At 45.0% G+C, this 23,395-nt stretch overlaps 1 protein-coding gene across 1 annotated transcript in view; it reads left to right on the forward strand.

The window, feature by feature from the left end:
- Positions 1–23,395, forward strand: part of arhgap19 (Rho GTPase activating protein 19) — a 60,199-nt gene that overhangs the window by 34,034 nt on the left and 2,770 nt on the right. Inside the window, exons 8-11 of the mRNA XM_080206009.1 lie at positions 5,431–5,625; positions 10,770–10,865; positions 22,518–22,634; positions 23,026–23,103. Coding sequence (XP_080062135.1) covers positions 5,431–5,625; positions 10,770–10,865; positions 22,518–22,634; positions 23,026–23,103 — 486 coding nt within the window. The remainder of the gene's footprint in view (positions 1–5,430; positions 5,626–10,769; positions 10,866–22,517; positions 22,635–23,025; positions 23,104–23,395) is intronic.

Raw genomic sequence — 23,395 nt, forward strand, 5'->3', positions numbered from 1 at the left:
GACTGGAGGGTAGCTAATGTAGCACCGCTGTTTAAAAAGGGCAGTAGGGATAACCCTGGTAATTATAGACCAGTGAGTTTGACATCGGTGGTAGGAAAATTATTGGAAAAAATTCTTAGGGATAGGATGTATCAGCATTTGGAGCATTGCGATCTGATTAGGGATACGCAACATGGCTTTGTTCAGAGGAGGTGTTGCCTTACGAATCTGGTAGAATTTTTTGAGGAGGTGATAAAAACGGTTGACAATGGACAAGCCGTTGATGTCGTCTATATGGATTTCAGTAAGGCGTTTGACAAAGTCCCTCACAGTAGGCTGGTAGAAAAAGTTAAGGCACATGGAATACAAGGACAGGTAGGTAGACGGATTGAAAACTGGCTGGGCAACAGGATGTGGGTATGCCGGCGTTGGACTGGCGTAAACACAGTAAAAAGTCTGACAACACCAGGTTTTAGTCCAACCTATTTATTTGATAATATACTCACAAGCTTTCGAGGGACACCCTCTTCGTCAGGTGAATGGAGAACTCTCCATTCACCTGACGAAGAGGGTGTCCCTCGAAAGCTTGTGAGTATATTATCAAATAAATAGGTTGGACTAAAACCTGGTGTTGTCAGACTTTTTACTGGGCAACAGGAGACAGAGAGTAGTAGTGGAAGGGTCATTATCTGGCTGGAGGTCAGTCACCAGTGGTGTGCCGCAGGGCTCAGTACTGGGACCTCTTCTCTTTGTAGTATATATAAACGACTTGGAAGAGGGTGTACGTGGTGTGATCAGCAAGTTTGCAGATGACACCAAGATGTCAGGTTTGGCGGATACTGAGGCGGATTGTCAGGTGACGCAGCAAGATATAGATAGGTTGGTATATTGGGCAGATAAATGGCAGATGGAATTTAATCCTGACAAATGCGAGGTGATGCATTTTGGAAGGAATAATGCAGGGAGGAGTTACATGATAAAAGGTAGACCGATTAAGAGTATAGAAATGCAGAGAAACCTGGCAGTGCAAGTGCACAAGTCTCTGAAGGTGTCAACACAGGTAGAGAAGGTTGTGAATAAAGCTTATGGAATGCTAGCCTTTATAGGAAGGGGTGTAGAGTATAAGAGCTGTCGTCTAATGCTTCAGTTGTACAGAACATTGGTTAGACTGCATTTGGAGTACTGCGTCCAGTTCTGGTCACCTTACTACCGGAAGGACGTGGAGACCCTGGAGAGAGTGCAGAGGAGGATGCTGCCTGGTATGGAAGGACTGAGTTACGAGGAAAGATTGGAAAAACTGGGGCTCTTCTCCTTAGAAAGAAGGAGACTGGGGGGGTTCTGATAGAGGTGTATAAAATAATGAAGGGAATAGATAGAGTCAACAGTGGCAGGCTTTTCCCTAGATTGGGGACAACTATTACGAGAGGTCACGATCTAAGGGTGAGGGGGGAGAAGTATAATTTGGATACTAGAGGAAGGTTTTTCACGCAAAGGGTCGTGGGGGTATGGAATGCGCTACCAAGTAAGGTGGTGGAGGCAGGCACGCTGGACTTGTTTAGAGGCCGCAGCTGGAGTACTGTGTGCAGTTTTGGGCGCCGTACTTAGGCAAGGATATTTTGGCCTTGGAGGGAGTGCAGAGGAGGTTTACTAGGCTGATGCCGGAGTTGAGGGGGTTGAGCTATGAGGAGAGGCTGAATAAATTAGGCTTGTACTCGTTAGAGTTTAGAAGAATGAGGGGAGATCTCATTGAGACATATAAGATGATGAATGGGATGGATAGGATAGAGGTGGAGAGACTCTTCCTGCTCAGAAAGGATAGTAGGACTAGGGGGCACAGCCTCAAGATAAAGGGGGGGCGGTTTAGAACGGAGTTGAGGAGGAACTTCTTCACTCAAAGGGTGGTGAATCTCTGGAATTCTCTCCCCGTTGAAGTGGTGGAGGCTACCTCGCTAAATATTTTTAAGACGCGGGTTGATGGGTTTTTGATAAGAGAGGGGATTAAGGGTTATGGGGAGAGGGTGGGAATGTGGAACTGAGCCACGACAGATCAGCCATGATCTTATTGAATGGCGGGGCAGGCTCGAAGGGCTAGTTGGCCTACTCCTACTCCTATTTCTTATGTTCTTATGATAGGCACATGAGTGAAACAGGGATGGAGGGTTATAGAAGACGGTATTAAAAAGGGTCAGAGCCTCGGGACAACACTGGAAATGTAATATTACTTGTTAATGTTTTGTCTCTCTTAATCCACAGGTGTCGGTCCACCTTGTTGTCAAACGAGGGGCATGCACACGGTGGGCCGTGCGTGGGCTGCTCTTGGATGTTTCGAGAGTGGCCTAGTACTTCGTGTCATTGTGTGTGCTTAATCCTGGACCAGCAGACGGGCACCACAACAGCTCAGTGACTATCACTGCTAGCTGTGCAGATACATGGATTTGGGCCTGTGTCTGTGGGAGTTTGCGCATTCTCCCTGTGGTTGCGTGGGTTTCCTCCGGGTGCTCCGGTTTCCTCCCACACCCCAAAGATGTGCTCTTAGGCTGATTGGTGTACCAAATTGACCCTACACTATTCTCCCCTGAATCTGGCTACATTAGGGGTACCATTCACATACACATGGGGCAGGGTAGGTGTAGGAAAATGCTTTGTTGAAATGGTGGCGCGGGCTCGTTGGGCCAAAGGGCCTGTTTCCCATGCTGGGTTGTTCTTTGTTCTTTGTTATATCCTGCTGTATTCCCTGACAATCTTCATCACTATCTGCAACTCCGCCAATTTTAATATCATTGGCAAACTTGCTAATCAGACGAGAATACCGTGTAAAATTTTGTTCTCCTTATGTTAGAAAAGATCTGTTCGAAGCAATCCTGAGAAAGTTCGCTCAGCTGATTCCTGGGATGGGGTGGTTATCTGTTAAGAAATATTGGACAGGCTGGGCCTGTACCCATTGGAGTTTAGAAGAATGAGAGGTGATATAAGACCTGCAGGAACTGGACAGGGTGGATGCTGAAAGGATGTTTCCATTTGTAGGAGAGAGTAGAACTATGAGACACGTTTTAAGGTAGAGATTAGAAGAAACTTTTTCTCTGAGGGTTGTGAATATTTGCAATTCAGGAGCCATAGGGGCAAGGGTCATTGAATAACTTGAATGCAGAGTTAGATAGTCTAAGATCATCCGAATTGGTTGAATGTGGAGCTGAGGCAGCAAACAGATCTTATTGAATGGCAGAGCACATTGATGGGCCAAATGGTCTACTCCTTCTCCTAATTCATATGTATCCTATCCAATGCCTTTTCATCCTTCCTAAAATGTAATGCCCAGAACTGGACTGGATACAATCCTCTTGAGGTTGAACTAGCATTTTATGCAGGTTAACACAATGTTCCTGCTTTTGCAGTCTATTTCTAAAGCCCAGGAACCCATATATTTTACTTACTTCTTTCTCAACCTGCCCTGCCAGCTTCAATCTTTTGTGCACTTTTATCCACAGGTCCCACTGCTCCTGCTCCCGATTTAGAATTGTCCAAATTGTCTCTGCACCTTTTTTCTATGAAAATGAATCACTTTGCATTTCTCTCAATTAAATTTAATCTGCCACAAATCTGCGCATTCCACCAACCTTCTGAAGTTCACCACCCTCACTGTTTACAATACTTCCAAGTTTTCTATACAGGATGACACAGTGATTAGCACTGCTGCCTTGTAGTGCCAGGGACCTGGGTTCAATTCCATCCTTGGGTGACTGTCAGTGTGGAGTTTGCACTTCCTCCCTGAGTCTGTATGGGTTTCTTCCAGATGTTCCGGTTTCGTCCCACAGTCCAAAGATCTGCAGGTTAGGTGGATTGGCCATGCCAAATCACCCCTTAGTGTCCAAAGATGTGTTGGTTAGGGGTAACTATGTCGGGTTATGGGAATAGGGCCTAGTATGAATGATCTGTTGGAGAGTCGGTGCAGATTCAATGGGCCAAATGGCCGCCTCCTGCACGATATAGATTCTATGAGTTTGCTGAATCCTTTGATGGCAGTTCCAGGAATTTGAGTATTTAAATCCATGGAGTGTCTCTGTTCATCTACGTCATTAAGTATCGGTGAAGTTTAAACGGGTGCTTTATTTGATTTGATTTATTATTGTCACATGTATTAGCATACAGTGAAAAGTATTGTTTTTTGCTTGCTATACAAACAAAGCATACCATTCATAGAGAAGGAAATGAGAGAGTGCAGAATGTAGTGTTACAGTCATAGCCAAGGTGTAGAGAAAGATCAATTTAATGCGAGGTGAGTCCATTCTAAAGTTTGACAGCAGTAGGGAAGAAGCTGTTCTTGAGTTGGTTGGTACGTGACCTCAGACTTTTACATCTTTTTCCCAAAGGAAGAAGATGGAAGAGAGAACGTCTGGTGTGCATGTGGTCCTTAATTTTGCTGGCTGCTTTGCTGATGCAGCACGAAGTATAGATAGAGTCAGTGGATGGGAGGCCGCTTTGCATGATAGATTGGGCTACATACACAACCTTTTGTAGATCCTTGCGATCTTGGGCAGAGCATGAGCCATATCAAGCTGTGATACAACCAGAAAGAATGCTTTCTATGGTGCATCTGTTCGTGAGAGTCGTAGCTGACATGCCAAATTTCCTTAGTCTTCTGAGAAAGTAGAGGTGTTGGTGAGCTTTCTTAACTATAGTGTCAGCATGGGGGAACCAGGGCAGGTTGTGGTTATCTGGACACCTAAAACGTTGAATCTCTCGACCCTTTTTACTTCATCCCTGTTGATGTAGACAGGAGCATGTTCTCCTTTATGCTTTCTGACATCAATGACAATCGGCTTGGAGTCAGTAATGGGGGAAAACGTACATGGGTTTTTTTTTTATTCATTCATGGGACATGGGTGTCACTGGCTGGCCAGAATTTATTGCCCATCCCTAGTTGCCCTTGAATTGCTGCAGTGCATGTGCTAAGGGTTGACCCACAATGCCGCGAGGGAGAGCATTCCAGGATTTTGATCCAGCAACTGAGAAGGAACAGCGATTATATTTCCAAGTCAGGATGGTGAGTGGCTTGGAGGGGAATTTGCAGGTGGCAGTGTTCCCATGTATCTGCTGCCCTTGTCCTTTTAGATTGAACTGGTCATGGATTTGGAAGGTGCTGTCTAAGGATCTTTGGTGAATTGCTGCAGTAAATCTTGTAGATAGTACACACTGCTGCTACTGAGCATTGGTGGTGAGGAATTGAATGTTTGTAGATGTTTAAATGAGTGGTTAGGTTTTGTGATTTAGGAGAGTGTACAGGGGCTGTGGAAAATAAATCGGTAGCTATTGTCTGTAATAGGGCACATTGCACAGAGGCTGTAATAGGAATGGTGCTGAATGAGTCCCTGTGTTCTGTATCTCGTTTTCTCTGTCCTTTGAGAATTGTTTTGTAATGCTTATTGGGATGTTTAGAATTCTCTTTCTGTTCAGGATGATCTGGACTTGTTGCCAGCTCCAAATTGCCCGGATTCCCTTCCTGGTAACTCTGCAAAGCGGAACAGGCTGCATTCTGTATTGAGATCCAAGGAGGAAACACACCAACATACAGAGGAGGCCCTAAAGGAGCTCTTTAAACATGTCAGCAATATGCCTGACTCAGCCAAGAAGAAGAGGTTGGTGAGACAGGTAAGGATGTTTGGAAGCAATCCAGTTGTAGCTTCTCTAACTGGTGAGCTGATGTGATAGTGTACAAATCAGAAAGGCCCAGAAATTAATCAGCTGCTGTTTCCTATGCTAGGTTAACCATTTGACCAGCTGAGTTTGGCCTGAGGAGAGGTCGGGTCCTTGTTTCTGATTATTTCCCATAATGATGGTGAGAACAGGGATGCCCTTGGCTTGATTTGATTTATTAGAATCATAAAATCCTACAGTGTAGGAGGAGGCCATTCAAGTCTGCACTGACCACAATCCCACCCAAGCCCTATCACCATAACCCCCATGTATTTATCCTAGCTAGTCCCCCTAACACGAAGGAGAAATTTAGCATACCAATCCACCTAACCCACACATCTTTGGACTGTGGGAAGAAACCAGAGCACCCGGGGAAACCCACGCAGATACGGGGAGAACATGCAGACTCCATACGGACAGTGACCCAAGCTGGGAATCGAACCTGGATCCCTGGCGCTGAGAGGCAGCAGTGCTAACCACTGTGCTACCCATGTCACGTGTATTGGTATACAATGAGAAGTATTGTTTCTTGCGTGCTATACAGACAAAGCATGCCATACGTAGAGAAGGAAAGAAGAAAGTGCAGAATGTAATGATACGTTCATAGCTAAGGTGCAGAGAAAGATCAACTTAATGCGAGGTTGGTCCATTCAAATGTCTGATGGCAGCAGGGAAGAGGCTGTTCTTGAGTCAGTTGGCACTTTTGCATCGTTTTCCCAAAGGAAGAAGGTGGAAGAGAGTATGTCCGGGGTGCGTGGAGTCCCTGATTATATTGGCTGCTTTTCCAAGGCAGTGGGAAGTGTAGACTGAGTCAATGGATGGGAGCCTGGTTTACGTGATGGACTGGGCTTCATTCACGACCCTTTGTAGTTTCTTGTGGTCTTGGACAGAGCTGGAGCCATACCAAGTTGTGATACAAGCAGAAAGAATGCTTTCTATGGTGCATCTGTAAATGTTGGTGAGAGTTGTGGGAACATGCTGAATTTCTTTAGCCTCCTGAGAAAGTAGAGGACGGATGTTTGGGGTTGATAGACTTTTTTAACTACAGCATCAGTGTGGAGGGACCAGGATATCCCTTGTAGGTTCATGCTGTGAGAATCAGCTGGTGAGGTATTGCAAGTGAGCTGTCTCTGGTATCCCAGTGTTGACTAAACCAGTATGTTTTAACCTCTGATAGCAAATAAAGACACTGAGTCAACTTTAAATACTTAAACACAACTTCTTTAACACTTTAGGTACCAAACTCAAATTTACAACAATTGCGACACTTTAACTCTTTTATTAAACTTTAATTCTTTAACTGAAAATCGATACTACCCAATTTAGAATGAAATAGAACATAGAACATTACAGCGCAGAACAGGCCCTTCGGCCCACGATGTTGCGCCGACCAGTTAAAAAACAATGACCCTCTAACCTAAACCAAACCCTTTCCATCCATAAACCTATCCACGGATCTCTTAAACGCCCCCAAACTAGGCGCATCCACAACTGCAGCAGGCAGGGCATTCCAATCCCTCACCACCCTCTGGGTAAAGAACCTACCCCTGACATCCGTCCTATAACTACCACCCCTTAATTTAAAGCTATGCCCCCTCGTGCTAGCTTTCTCCATCCGAGGAAAAAGGCTATCACTGTCCACCCTATCCAAACCTCTGATCATCTTATATGTTTCAATAAGGTCCCCTCGCAGCTGCCTTCTTTCTAGTGAAAACAACCTCAAATCCCTCAGTCTCTCCTCATAGGACCTCCCCTCCATACCAGGCAACATCCTGGTAAACCTCCTCTGCACCCTCTCCAAAGCCTCCACATCCTTCCTATAATGTGGGGACCAGAACTGCACACAGTACTCCAAGTGCGGACGCACCAGAGTTTTGTACAGTTGCAACATGACGCTGCGGCTCTTAAATTCAATCCCCCTACCAATAAACGCCAAGACACCATATGCCTTCCTAACAACCCTATCTACTTGATTCCCAACTTTCAGGGATCTATGTACACATACACCTAGATCCCTCTGTTCATCCACACTATTCAGAGTCCTCCTGTTAGCCCTATACTCTACACATCCATTATTCCTGCCAAAGTGAATTACCTCACACTTTTCCGCATTAAACTCCATCCTCCACCTCTCGGCCCAGCTCTGCAACTTGACCAAGTCTCCCTGTAGACTAAGACACCCTTCCTCACTATCTACCACACCTCCGACTTTGGTGTCATCAGCAAATTTACTAATCCACCCAACTATACCCTCATCCAGATCATTAATAAAAATTACAAACAGCAGTGGCCCCAAAACAGATCCCTGAGGCACACCACTCGTAACTGAACTCCATGTCGAATACTTACCATCAACCACTACCCTCTGTCTCCTATCCACCAGCCAATTCCTAATCCAATTTCCTAAATCACCCTCAATCCCATACATCTGCAATTTCTGCAGAAGGCTTCCATGGTGAACCTTATCAAATGCCTTACTAAAGTCCAAATACACCACGTCAACTGCCTTACCCCCATCCACCTCTTTGGTCACTTTCTCAAAAAACTCAATAAGGTTAGTAAGGCACGACCTACCCTCCACAAAACCGTGCTGACTGTCTCTAATCATTTCATTACTCTCCAAATAACTATAAATCCTATCCCTAATAATTTTTTCTAAAACCTTACCCACAGCAGAAGTAAGAATCACCGGTCTATAATTCCCGGGGAAGTCTCTGTTCCCCTTCTTAAACAATGGGACAACATTTGCTAACCTCCAATCTTCTGGCACTATACCAGTGACCAACGACGACCTGAAGATCAGAGCCAGAGGCTCTGCAATCTCCTCCCTTGCCTCCCAGAGAATCCTAGGGTAAATCCCATCCGGCCCAGGGGACTTATCTATTTTCAAACCCTCAAGAATAACTAGCACATCCTCCTTGTCAACTGCAATACTGTCCAGTTTACAACCCTGTAACCCAGTGTTCTCCACAGCTACATTTATGTCCCCCTGCGTGAACACCAAAGAGAAATATTGGTTCAATGCCTCTCCAATCTCTTCCGGTTCCACACATAAATTCCCACTGCTGTCTCAAACTGGCCCTAATCTTGCCCTAACCAACCTTTTGTTCTTAACATATCTATAGAACGCCTTAGGATTCTCCTTAATCCTATCAGCCAAAGTCTTCTCATGTCCTCTTTTAGCCCTTCTTAACTCTCTCTTTAACTCCCTCCTAGCCAATCTAAAGCTCTCTAGTGCACTACCTGAGCCCTCAAGTCTCATCCGGACATAAGCCTCCTTTTTCTTTTTAACCAGCGAATCAACTTTCCTAGTGCACCACGGTTCCCTAGCTCGACCAATACCTCCTTGCCTGACAGGGACATATCAAGGACTCGCAGTAGCTGCTCCTTGAAAAAACTCCACATTTCGGACGTTCCGAGACCCTGTAGTCTCCTAGTCCAACCTACGCTTCCTAATTCTCTCCTAATAGCCTCATAATTACCCTTCCCCCAGCTAAAACTACTGACCCGAGGTTCCTGCCTATCCCTTTCCATCACTAAGGTGAACGTAACCGAATTGTGGTCACTATCACCAAAATGCACCCCAACTTCCAAGTCTAACACCTGGTCTGGCTCACTTCCCAGCACCAAATCCAATATAGCCTCACCTCTAGTTGGCCTGTCAACATACTGAGTCAAGAAACCCTCCTGCACGCTTTGTACAAAAACTGACCCCTCTAAGGAGTTAGAGCTATAGCTATTCCAATCAATATTAGTAAAGTTAAAGTCCCCCATAACAATTACCCTATTACTTTCACTCCTATGGCCACGAGGATTCCTTATGTAGATTCTGTCCTCATCTGAAGACGTACTTCAGGATACTCTTGCAATAGTTGAACTCTAGAGTTATCACTGGAGACAAAAGGGCTGCCTTTATCCCCAAAAATGTCCTAACCTTCCAGAAAGCTCTGTGACATCCAGTCAATGGTGTAACCGGAAACCAAATGTATTGCTCGACCAGGCCAATGGAGTTACTCTCAAACAACTCCATAATGTTTAGTTCAAATGTCATGCAGCTCACATTGTCTGCTCCCCTATTTGTGCCATCATGTCTAAGTCAAAAACAAACAACTTCCCATATTTGGTCAACACAGGAAATGTCAGGTCATAGTTCACAGAGCAAATCACAGCAACAGCAACTTTATGATCTGCATCTGTTAATTATAAATTGGTCAAAAGTCCCAGAATGCTTAACTCTGTCAGAATCGCTCCTTCAAGCCAGTATTGCCATTATTGTTGTTAAATCATCGTTGTAGTCGTTCTTTCTCTGTCCACACCAGTCTCTGGCAGAAACTGGGAAGCAAAATTTGTTCCTTCTGATTCCTGGATGCAGAGAACCTCAATGAAATGAATAGAGGCCTTGTGTTCAAACCTTTATCCAACTGGCCTCTCTCCTGACCACTATAGGAGATACCAAACCTTACCCTTGCTGCAATGACACACGAGTTTCCCTCCTGTTGCCCTGGGGCAGTCTGTTTGTCATTTTAACAAGGTGGGTAAAATATAAGAGTTTGGAAAGCAAAAAGAGGAGAATATTGCTGCTTGTGTTTTGCAGCCTGAAAAATGTCGTCATTCTGAGTTTTGTAAAACTTTGAAATGATCTTACTCAGAGATATAGGAGAGAGGAAAAGCTTGGGGATTCACATGTTGCAGCTGTATGTAACAGAAATCTTATTCATAAAGGTGCATTGTTGTTGCTCACAGCTCTGATGACTTGTGCAGTGCATATGGGAACCAGTTTGGTTGTGCTATGTGGTGGGGACCATGCTTTGAACCTGTTCTTTGGTGTTGGCCTTGCCTGTGGCATTGCGGGTCAATGATTTGTATTTTAGAATCGGCCACCTGACCAACCCTCACACTGGCCTGTACTTTGAGGACCACTGCCTCAGAGTTGTAGATGCTCTGTTGTAAGGTGCGCTTAAGCTGAAAGATTTTTGGTCTTTCAGAGATGTCGAGGGCAGGCAGAATGTTGAAGAGGCAGATGGCATGTACAATGTGATATCCACTATCTCCTATAGGTTCTCCATTTCACACTATCTTTTCTTCTTGTCCTGTTGCAGTTTCATAAAAGCTCCGTGGTTGGTACTCCTGAAGGACTCATTTCACCAAAACACAAGAAACACATGCGCTCCAAGTCTTTTGGAGGTCGCATTAAGGTAAGCCAAGCATGGCGCTACTTAGATAAACCTACAATTAAAATACAAACCACCCCACTTTCAACCCAGAGGGGAAAAGGAGAGCATGTATACAAGTGACTCCCGGCTACATGGTGTGCAGCAAGAGGCATACGTTGCTCATGTCAAAAGCTGCAGCCATCTTAATGTACACAATGCCATATGTGTGTGGGACTGGCCTTTGACATAGCACAGGTTAGAAATCTTTGCAGAATATCTCCTGTCCACAATACCCATGACAAACCCAATCTGGCCAGTTGCTGCCAACCTGATCTATACATTTATCAGCAGAGTAATGGAAGGTGTCATTTCCAGTGCCGTTAGACAAAAACCTACTCACTAATGCTCAGTTTGTGTCTGTCAAAACCACTCAGCTTTTGACATCATTTGACAGAGTGTGACATCAAGGAATTCTAGCAAAAGTGAGGTCACTGGGAATTGGGGGAAATCTTTCCACTGGCTGGAGTCATAGCTCACACAAAAGAAGATGGTTGTGGTGGTTAGAGGTTAAGCATCTCAACTGCAGGAGTCCCTCAGGGTAGTGTCCTAGGCCCAACCATCTTCAGCTGCTTCATCAATGATCTTCCCTCTATCATAAGGCTGTAAGTAGGGATGTTTGTTGCACAATGTTCAGCACCATGTGAAACAGTCCATGCCCATATGCAACAAGTCCTGGACAACATTCAGCTCTGGGCTGACAAATGACAAGTAACATTTATGTTGAACGAGTGCCACGTAATGTCCACCTTCAACAAGACAGAATCTGACTATCGCTATATTACCCACAATCAACATCCTGGCATTACCATTGCCCAGAGACTGAAGTCATAGGGGTTTACAACATGGGAAACAGGCCATTTGGGCCATGCCGTCCTTTTTTTTAAAACCCCTAAGCTAATCCAATTGTCCCCATTTGACCCATATCCCTCTATATCCATCTTACCAATGTAACTGTCTAAATGCTTTTTAAAAGACAAATTTGTACTCCCCTCTACTGCTACCTCTGGCAGCTTGCTCCAGAAACTCACCACCCTCTGTGTGAAAAAATTGCCCCTCTGGACACTTTTGTATCTCTCCCCTCTCACCTTAAACCCTATGCCCTCTAGTTTTAGACTCCCCTACCTTCGGGAGAAGATATTGACTATAGCTGATCTGTCCCCTCATCATTTTATAGACCTCTATAAGATCACCCCTCAGCCTTCTACACTCCAGAGGAAAAAGTCCCAGTCTATCCAGCCTCTCCTTATAACTCAAACCATCCAGTCCCAGTAGTATCCTTATAAATCTTTTCTGCACTCTTTCTAGTTTGATAATATCCTTTCTATAATAGGGTGACCAGAACTGTACACAGTATTCCAAGTGTGGCCTTACCAATGTCTTCTACAACTTCAACAAGACTCCCAACTCCTGTATTCAATGTTCTGACCAATGAAACCAAGCATGCCGAATGCCTTTCTTTACCACTCTATCCACCTGTGACTCCACTTTCAAAGAGCTATGAACCCGTATCTCTAGACCTTCTGTTCTGTAACTCTCCCCAGTGCCCTACCATTAACTGAGTAAGTCCTGTCCTGGTTCAATCTACCAAAATGCATCACCCCACATTTATAGTGGACCAGCTATAGAAATACTGTGATTACAAGAGCAGATCAAAGGCTATATATTCTGCAGTGAATAACTCACCTCCTGACTCCCCAAAGCATGTCCACCACAAGGTACAAATCAGAAATGTAATGGAATTCTCTCCACTTACTGCCTGGATGAGTGCAGCTTCAACAACACACAAGAAGATCGATACCATTAGGACAAAGCAGTCAGCTTGATTGTGACACAATCCACAACCTTGAGCATCTACTCCCTCAATCACTGGCACGTTGTGGCAGGAGTGTGTACCATATACAAGATGCACTGCAACAACTCACCAAGGCTCTGACAGCAACTTCTAAACCCACAATCTATACTTGGAAGTGTAAGGGCAACAAATTCACGTTCCCCTCCAAGCCATGCACCATTCCGATTTGGAAGTATATCACTATTGCTGGGTCAAAGTCCTGGAACTCCCTAACAGCACTGCCTTGAGTGCAGTGGCTTAAGAAGATGTCTTCTCAAGGGCATTTATTTTGATCATTTGAGGGATGTAGGCAACATTGTCAAGGCCAATGCATATTACCCTTTACAAATCACTGGTCTTGTGTTCTCATGCCTGTTGCCGTCATTCCTCTGGGTGGTAGTAGTGCCATCTACTACAATTCACATTCTTTAGCCTTTTTTTATCCAATTTGGATACTGACCGCACCCGCCCCCCCCCCCGCCCCCCCACACCATCCCTCCAATTCCATAAGCTGCAGTTTTGTTAAGCAGCATTTTATGTGGTACTTTGTTGAAAGCTTTCTTAAAATCCATATCGACAACATCCACCGCATTCCCTTCATCAACTTTCTTCATTAGCTCACTTGGAGGGAGTGCAGAGGAGGTTTACTAGGCTGATACCGGAGTTGAGGGGGTTGAGCTATGAGGAGAGGCTGAATAAACTAGGCTTGTACTCGTTAGAGTTTAGAAGAATGAGGGGAGATCTCATTGAGACGTGTAAGATGATGAATGGGATGGATAGGATAGAGGTGGAGAGACTCTTCCCGCTCAAAAAAGACAGTAGGACTAGGGGGCACAGCCTCAAGATAAAGGGGAGGCGGTTTAGAACGGAGTTGAGGAGGAACTTCTTCACTCAAAGGGTGGTGAATCTCTGGAATTCTCTGCCCGTTGAAGTGGTGGAGGCTGCCTCGCTAAATATTTTTAAGAAGCGGGTTGATGGGTTCTTGTTAAGAGAGGGGATTAAGGGTTATGGAGAGAGGGCGGGAAAGTGGAACTGAGCCACGACAGATCAGCCATGATCTTATTGAATGGCGGGGCAGGCTCGAAGGGCTAGATGGCCTACTCCTGCTCCTATTTCTTATGTTCTTATGTCCTAAAAGAAATCAGTTAAATTACTTGGGCACGGTCTGTCTTTGACAAATACGTGCGTGCGCGCTTCTTAATTGACTTTTTTTTTCTCTAATTTTTTGTCTGATTATGAATTATGAAATCTTACCCATCTTTGATAAACTAATTGGCCTGAGGTAGTACTGCCCTTACACCCTTTCTTGAGGGCGTCACATTTGGAGCTCTTCAAAGACAGTTAGTATGCTTCCCACTTGCTCTGTGCCAGTTTGCCTCTCATTTTCAGCCTGCACTCTTTATGACAAATGAGTGTAGGTCAGCAGTGACAGGACAACAGCAAACACTTTGAGATCCACAGTGCGGTCAAACAGGGTAATGCTCTGCACCAACACTCTGACACTATTTTTCCTGTTGTCATATTGCCTTCAGTTATTTACAATGAGTGTTGCATACTGGAACTGATGGAAAGCGGCTCAGTCTTATATAGAACATAGCGCAGTACAGGCCCTTCGGCCCTCGATGTTGCGCCGACCAGTGGAACCAATCTAATGACCCTCTAACCTAAACTATTCCAATGTTATCCATATGCCTATCCACAGACCATTTGAACACCCTTAAAGTTGGCGAGTCCACAACTGCTGCAGGCAGGGCATTCCACGACCTTACTACCCTCTGAGTAAAGAACCTACCTCTGACATCTGTCCTATAATTACCACCCCTTAATTTAAAGCTATGTCCCCTCGTGTTAGCCATCACCATCCGAGGTAAAAGGCTCTCACTGTCCACCCTATCCAATTCTTTGATCATCTTGTATGCCTCAATCAGGTCACCTCGTAACCTTCTTCTCTCTAATGAAAATAACCTCAAGTCCCTCAGCCTTTCCTCACAAGACCTTCCCACCATACCAGGCAACATCCTGGTAAACCTCCTATGCACCCTTTCCAATGCCTCCACATCTTTCTTATAATGCGGCAACCAGAACTGTACGCAATACTAGTGCAGCCGCACCAGAGTTTTGTCTTGTCCGCCTTAGATCCACAACAAATAAATGCCAAGTCCTCATCAGAAAATTCCTCTATGCTGATGGTTCCACACTGATATTCCATACAGAGGAACACCATCAACGGCAAATGGATGCCTCCTTCACATCAATGAAAAGTTTGGTTTCACCATTTGCATCAGGGTGATAAACAACATGGTCCTGGACATTGCCATTCCGCCATCTATCAGCGCTGGCAATGTGACACTGGAGGTTGTTGATAATTTTACATATCTAAACTCCACAATCACCAGCAATCTGCCATTAGATGATAAAATCAACACACATTGCAAAAGCTGCAGCTGTTATGTCCAAGCTGAGTAAGAGTGTGAAACAACAGCACCCTGAATGAGAACACCAAACTGCGAATTTGCCAAAGCTGTGTCCTCAGTGCATTGGTCTCCAGTGGTAAAACCTGGACAACAAAAGCCAGGCGGGAGAAAAGAATGCAGACTTGTATAGGTTTACAGCATGGAAACAGGCCCTAGAGCCCAAGTTGTCTATGCTGCCCAGCTTATACCAATTGTCTGCGTTTGGCCCAAATCCCTCTACACCCATCTTACCCATGTAACTGTCTAAATACTTTTTTAAAAGACAAAATTGTCCCTGCCTACTATCTCTGGCAGCTTGTTCCAGACACTCACCACTCTGTGTGAAAAAATTGCCCCTCTGGACCCTTTTGTATCTCTCTCCTGTCAACTTAAATCTATGCCCTCTAGTTTTAGACTCTTGCACCTTTGGGAAAAGATGTTGACTGTCTATCTGATCTATGCCCCTTATTATTCTATAAACTCTATAAGATCACCCTCAGCCTCCTATGCTCCAGGGGCAAAAGGACTAGTCTATCTAGTCTCTCCTTATAACTCAAACCATCAAGTCCCAATAGCATCCTAGTAAATCTTTTCTGGACTCTTTCTAGTTTAATAATATCCTTTCTATAGGGGTGACCAGAATAGTACACTGTATTCCAAGTGTGGTCTTACCAGTGTCTCCTACAACTTCAACAAGACATCCCAACCCCTGTATTCATTGTTCTAACCAAAAAAACCAAGCATGCTGAATGCCTTTTTCACCACCCGGTCCACCTGTGACTCCACTTTTGAGGGGCGATGAACCCCTAGAACTCTTTGTTCTATAACTCTCCCCAGTGCTCTCCCATTAACTGAGTAAGTCCTGCCCTGGTTTGATCATCCAGAATGCATCACCTCACATTTGTCTAAACTAAACTCCATTTGCCATTCGTCAGCCCATTGGCCAAATGATCAAGTTCCTGTTGCAATCCTAGATAACCTTCTTTATTGTCTGTGATAGGTATATCCCTGTCAGGCAAGGAGGATTTGGTAGGCCCAGGGAACCGTGGTGCACTAAAAAAGTTGATTCGTTGGTTAGGAAGAAAAAGGAGGCTTATGTTCGGATGAGGCTTGAGGGCTCAGGTAGTGCATTAGAAAGTTTTAGATTGGCTAGGAGGGAGTTGAAGAGGGAGTTAAGAAGGGCTAAAAGAGGACATGAGATGACTTTGGCTGATAGGATTAAGGAGAACCCTAAGGCGTTTTACAGGTATGTCAAGAACAGAAGGTTGGTTAGGGCAAGATTAGGGCCAGTTACAGACAGTAGAGGGAAGTTGTGTGTGGAACCGGAGGAGATTGGAGAGGCGTTGAACCAATATTTCTCTTCGATGTTCACGCAAGGGGACATGAATGTAGCTGAGGAGGACACTGGGTTGCAGGGGTGTAAAATAGATAGTATTGCAGTTGATACGGGGGATGTGCTGGATATTCTAGAGGGTTTGAAAATAGATAAGTCCCCTGGTCCGGATGGGATTTACCCTAGGATTCTCTGGGAGGCAAGAGAGGTGATTGCGGAGCCTCTGGCTCTGATCTTCAGGTCGTCGTTGGTCTCTGGTATAGTACCGGAAGATTGGAGGACAGCAAATGTTGTCCCATTGTTTAAGAAGGGGAGCAGAGACTTCCCTGGGAATTATAGACCGGTGAGTCTTACTTCTGTGGTGGGTAAGGTTTTGGAAAGGATTATTAGAGACAGGATTTATAGTTATTTGGAGAGTAATGAATTGATTAGAGACAGTCAGCATGGTTTTGTAGCGGGTAGGTCGTGCCTTACTAACCTTATCGAGTTCTTTGAGAAAGTGACCAAAGAGGTGGATAGGGGTAAGGCAGTTGACGTGGTGTATATGGATTTTAGTAAGGCGTTTGATAAGGTTCACCATGGTAGGCTTCTGCAGAAAATGCAGATGTATGGGATTGGGGGTGATCTAGGTAATTGGATCAGGAATTGGCTAGCAGATAGGAGACAGAGGGTGGTGGTTGATGGTAAATATTCGTCATGGAGTTCGGTTACGAGTGGTGTGCCTCAGGGATCTGTTTTGGGGCCACTGCTGTTTGTAATTTTTATTAATGATCTGGATGAGGGTATAGTTGGGTGGATTAGTAAGTTTGCTGATGACACCAAAGTCGGAGGTGTGGTAGATTGTGAGGAAGGGTGTCATAGTTTGCAGGGTGACTTAGAAAGGTTGCAGAGCTGGGCCGCGAGGTGGCGGATGGAGTTTAATGTGGAGAAGTGTGAGGTAATTCATTTCGGTAGGAATAACAGATGTGTTGAGTATAGGGCTAACGGGAGGACTTTGAATAGTGTGGAAGAGCAGAGGGATCTAGGTGTATGTGTACATAGATCCCTGAAAGTTGGGAATCAAGTAGATAAGGTTGTTAAGAAGGCATACCGTGTCTTGGCGTTTATTGGTAGGGGGATTGAATTTAGGAGTCGCAGCGTCATGTTGCAACTGTACACAACTCTGGTGCGGCCGCACTTGGAGTATTGTGTGCAGTTCTGGTCCCCACATTACAGGAAGGATGTAGAGGCTTTGGAGAGGGTGCAGAGGAGGTTTACCAGGATGTTGCCTGGTGTGGAGAGGAGATCCTATGAGGAGAGACTGAGAGATTTGGGGTTGTTTTCGCTGGAAAGAAGGCGGCTAAGAGGGGACCTTATTGAAACATATAAGATGATTAGAGGTTTAGACAGGGTGGATAGTGATAGCCTTTTTCCTAGGATGGAGAAAGCTAGCACGAGGGGGCACGGCTTTAAATTAAGGGGGTTAGTTATAGGACTGATGTCAGGGGTAGGTTCTTTACCCAGAGGGTGGTGAGGGACTGGAATGCCCTGCCAGCTGCAGTTGTAAATGCGCCTAGTTTGGGGGCGTTTAAGAGATATGTGGATAGGTTTATGGACGAAATGGGATTGGTTTAGATTAGTGGGTTAGTGTTGTTTTTTTTTAAAAGCTGGTCGGCGCAACATCGTGGGCCGAAGGGCCTGTTCTGCGCTGTTAAGTTCTATGCCACCAATCTTGGTATCACCTGCAAACTTACTAACCGTGTCACCCATATTCTCATCCAAATCGTTAACATAAATGACAAATAACAGTGGACCCAGCACTGATCCCTGAGGCACACTGCTGGTCACAGGCCTCCAGTTTGAAAAACAACCCTCTGTTTCCTGTCGCAAGCCAGTTTTGTATCCAATTGGTTACCTCACCCTGGATCCCATGAAATTTAGTGTCACGCAACAATCGCCAGCTCCAACGCACCCCTCCCTGATCAGTTCAATGCATTCTATGCCTGTTTTGAGCAAGAGGTCAACAAGAACATGCCCTTGAAGCCCTGGATGAACCTACATCTGAGGCCATCATTGCAGATGTCAGAGCAGCCTTCCCAAAGGTCAACCCATGGAAAGCGACTGGCCCAGAAGGGGTACCTGGATGTGCACTCAGATCTTGCGTGGATCAGCTGGTGGGGGTATTTACAGACATCCTCAACCTCTCTTTACAACAATCTGGTCCCTATCTGCTTCAAGAAGACGGCCATCATTCTGGTACCAAAGAAAAGCCAAGAAGCGTGTCTTAATGATTATCGGCTGGTGGCTCTGACATCCATCATTATGAAGCGTTTTGAAAGGCTTGTCATGGCACAAATCAATTTCAGCCTCAAAGAACAAAGAACAAAACAGGCCTAACGAGCCCACGCCACCATTTTAACATTGAGTCCCCTCTCCACCCATGACCCTTGTCTATGCTTATGGCATTCCTGGACTACCTGGATCCACTACAGTTTGCCTACTGCCACAACAGGCGCACGGCAGACACCACCTTCCCTGGCCCTGCAGTCCACTCTGGAACGCCTAGATTACAAAGACACCTATGTCAGACTCCTATTTATTGGCTACAACTCAGCCTTCAACACCATTATTCCCACAAAACTCATCTCCAAATTCCATGACCTGGGCCTGGGCACCTTCCCCTGCTGCTGCATTCTGAACTTCCTAACTCTCAGACCACAATCAATAAGGATAGGTAACAACACCTCCTCTGTGATCATCATCAACACCAGTGCCCTACAAGGCTGTGTTCTCAGCCTCTTACTATACTCCTTATACACCTATGACTGTGTGGCCAAATTCCCCTCCAATTCAATTTTCAAGTTTGCTGATGACACCACTGTAGTGGGTTGGATCTCAAACAATGATGAGTTAGAGTACAGGATTGAGATAGAGAATCTGGTGAACTGGTGCGGCAACAATAATCTCTCCCTCAATGTCAACAACATGAAGATTATCGTCAACTTCAGGAAGCATAAAGGAGAACATGCCCCTATCGACATTTATGGGGATGAAGAAGAAAGGGCCAAGAGCTTCAAGTTTTTTGGTATCCAGATCGCTAACAACCTGTCCTGGTCCCCATGTGCTGACACTATAGTTAAGAAAGCCTAACAACACCTCTACTTTTTCAGAAGACTAAGGAAATTTGGCATGTCACCTACGATTTTCACCAACTTTTACAGATGCACCATAGAAAGCATAGTTGTAGTTGTATCACAGCTTGGTATGGATTCCCGCTCTACCGAACTCCGCAAGGAACTACAATAGGCCATAAATGTAGCACAATCCATCACACAAACCAGCCTCCCATCCATTGACTCTGCCTACACTTCCCGCTGCCTCGGCAAAGCAACTAGCATAATTAAGGACCCCATGCATCCAGGACACACTCTTCCGACTTCTTCCGTTGGGAAAAAGATACAAAAGTCTGAAGTCATGCACGAACCGACTCAAGAACAGCTTCTTCCCTGCTACTGTCAGATTTTTGAATGGACTTACCTTGCATTAAATTGATCTTTATCTACATCCTAGCTATGACTATAACACTACATTCTGCAATCTCTTGTTTCCTTCTCGATGAACAATATGCTTTGTTTAGTGTGAAAGAACACTACTTTTCATTATATGCTAATACATGTGATAATAAATCAAAAAACCTACCATGCACTACCTTGTCAAAGGCCTTGCTAAAGTCCATGTAGACAATGTTGACTGCACTGTCCTCATCTACCTTCTTAGTTACCCCTTCAAAAAAAATGCAGTCAAATTGGTGAGAGGCGATTTTCCACCTGGTCTGACCTATATTCCAGAAGTTCTACCTTTGCTTTCTCAGACATTTAAAAAGCAGCTCTTGGCAGGGCAAGGTCTTCAACTCAGGTCCTACTTCCATCAACATGCTTGTTTTTTAAGCTAACAACTCTTGCGTGGGTTCAGTCACAGTAATTGGATGGATGACAGGCATATATATACTTGATACCTTCCATCCAGTGAACTGGCCGCTGGGTCACAATCTCCTGGACTTTTATACCTCCGCTACAAGGACATCTGCAAGATATGAAGATGGGGACAACTGGGGACTGTCACTGGAGGCTGACTGGAAGGGTGTTGGGAGAGGCAAGCAGAAATGACAATTTCAGCTGACTGAGGAGGGCTCAGAGAAATCAGGCCAGTGAATTGTCCACTGTCTTAATCTGTCAACCAGGATGTTTGGGGAGGCAATGGCATAGTGATATTGTCACTGGACTATACCTAGGTAAGATCTGGGTTCAAAATACACCACAGCAGATGGTGAGAGTTGAATTCAATAAAAATCCGAATTAAAAGTCTAATGATGACCAGGGAACTATTGTTGATTGTTTTAAAACCTCATCTGGATCACTAATATCTTTAAGGAAAGGAAATCTGTTGTCCTTACATAAGAACATAAAAAATAGGAGCAGGAGTAGGCCACCTAGCCCTTCGAGCCTGCCCCACCATTCAGTAAGATCATGGCTGATCTGTCGTGTCTCAGTTCCACATTCCCGCCCTCTCCCCATAACCCTTAATCCCCTTGCCTATCAAAAACCTATCAATCCGCGTCTTAAATATATTTAGCGAGGCAGCTTCCACCACTTCAACGGGCAGAGAATTCCAGAGATTCACCACCCTTTGAGTGAAGAAGTTCCTCCTCAACTCTGTTCTAAACCGCCCCCCCTTTATCTTGAGGCTGTGCGCTCTAGTCCTACTGTCCTTTCTGAGCAGGAAGAGCCTCTCCACCTCTATCCTATCCATCCCATTCATCATCTTATACGTCTCAATGAGATCTCCCCTCATTCTTCTAAACTCTAACGAGTACAAGCCCAGTTTATTCAGCCTCTCCTCATAGCTCAACCCCCTCAACTCCGGTATCAGCCTAGTAAACCTCCTCTGCACTCCCTCCAAGGCCATAATATCCTTGCGTAAGTGTGGCGACCAAAACTGCACACAGTACTCCAGCTGCGGCCTCACCAATGCCCTATACAGCTGCAGCAAGACCATTCTGGCCTATGTGTGACACCAGAGCCACAGCAATGTGGTTGACTCTTAAGTGCCCTTTGAAATGGAGGGCAGTTGGGGCTGGATACCCACATTCCCCAAATTAATTTTGTTCACTGCAGAGTTGACCACCACAGTCCAAACTATCATTGCAACACAGAAGAAGACCACTACACATTGAGTCCACTCTGGATGTGTGGAGTAGTCCATTCTGTTCCGTTCCCCTGCTCTCTTCCTGTAACCGTGTAAGTTTATTGCCCTCGGGTGTCTATCCAATTTCACTTCAAAGTCATTGCTTCTGCTTCCACCTTGCTGTGTTTAAAAAAGTTCTTCCTCCCATTCCCCATAGCATCTCTTAGCTAAACCTTAAATCTCTATCCCCTAATCTTGGACTTTATTAGTCAATGGGAACAGCTTTTCCTGTCTACCTTATCTAAACCTGACATAATCTCCTCCACCTCTATCAATCTCCTTTATTCCAAGGAGATCAGACCCAGCTTCTCCTGCCTTGAACTTGGAGCTAAAACCCCCCCTCATCCCTGGAACCATCCTGGGACATTTCCTCTGTACCCCTTCACATCCTTCCTAATGTGTGCTGACCAGAAGTGCATTTGATACGCCAGTTGGGGCCTAATCAGAGCTTTATAAAGATTCAGTATAACTTTCCACTTCTACTTATGAAGCCCAAGATCCCACCTGCTTTGATAATTCCTTTGAGCAAGATGTAGAATGGAGAGTTGATAATTTTGTTCAAAGGTGGCATTTTGTGTCACAGATTTGAATGAGGTGGTTGGGGGTGGGGGGGCGGGGAGGAGGGGGAGGCGGGGCAGTGTGCATGGGGTAGATTATGTTCTTGTTACTCTGCGTCCAGTCACACATTTTATGTGAGGCCGATAAGTTTCCCTTTTCAGTGTGTACAGATGAAGACTGCTTGGATCTAGGGTCAGTCTTGAAATCATACTGAGAGTTGCTTCTGTTTTCAACAGCGTAAAGTTTTGGGTGGCCAGTATACCACTGAAAGAAAGGACAAAATCCTGACACCAGACACAATGACTGAAAACCGTGGACAGACACACGTGAATGACATGGAGAATGTGGCGCAGGTGAGACTGAGCACCCTCACAACACACACTCTTATTTGTTGGTTTAGAATCTGATGCTTCGAATTTTTTATAAATTCGCCAAACCTGCAAGTCTGCAATAGGAAGAGCAAGATCGGTTCAATTTCATGATGGAAGTGAATTGCACTGATAGCAGAGAGGTGCCAGGGAGCTGCCTTGGTGCTGGGATCACGTTCTCAGTAACATGCAGGGAAATGATCTCACCGATGTATAGTGTTTCTGGAATGTGTTTGGAGGAGATATGAGACAACACAGGAGTGTGTTGAACTTTTACATTTTCTGAAGGCCGTAATGATTCAGATGAAGCTGATATAAGAATGGAATTTTTCAAAGCCAGTACCGGACTCTCTCTCAATGTCCTTTACAATTTCAGAAATGTGTAGAATCACCAGCACTGTACTTCAATCGCATCCGATCAAAATCCACAGATGAAATTCTCAACAACAGGAAGGTATTGTGTTTAGTTTGATTCTTGATTTTGCTATGAGACTAATGGCTGCACTGGTCTCGGTTCTGAATCAGAAACAGGCATTCACCTTAAATCAGCTCAACTTTCAGTTAGCCATCTCCCTCAAACTAAAGGGAAGATGCAACATGGCTTTTGTAGGATGGGAAACCTAGTTCAACTGTTGGTATATATTGCATGGAGCGGTTGCAATAGAAAGCATTGTAGCTCTGCCTTGAAAATTGGACACAAAATTATTGAATGGGACAGCTTAGGAGGAGGTGATTTGGCCCCTCAT

The sequence above is a fragment of the Carcharhinus amblyrhynchos genome, chromosome 17, assembly GCF_965287045.1.
Source record: "Carcharhinus amblyrhynchos chromosome 17, sCarAmb.v2.hapA, whole genome shotgun sequence".
Classification (NCBI taxonomy): Eukaryota; Metazoa; Chordata; class Chondrichthyes; order Carcharhiniformes; family Carcharhinidae; genus Carcharhinus; species Carcharhinus amblyrhynchos.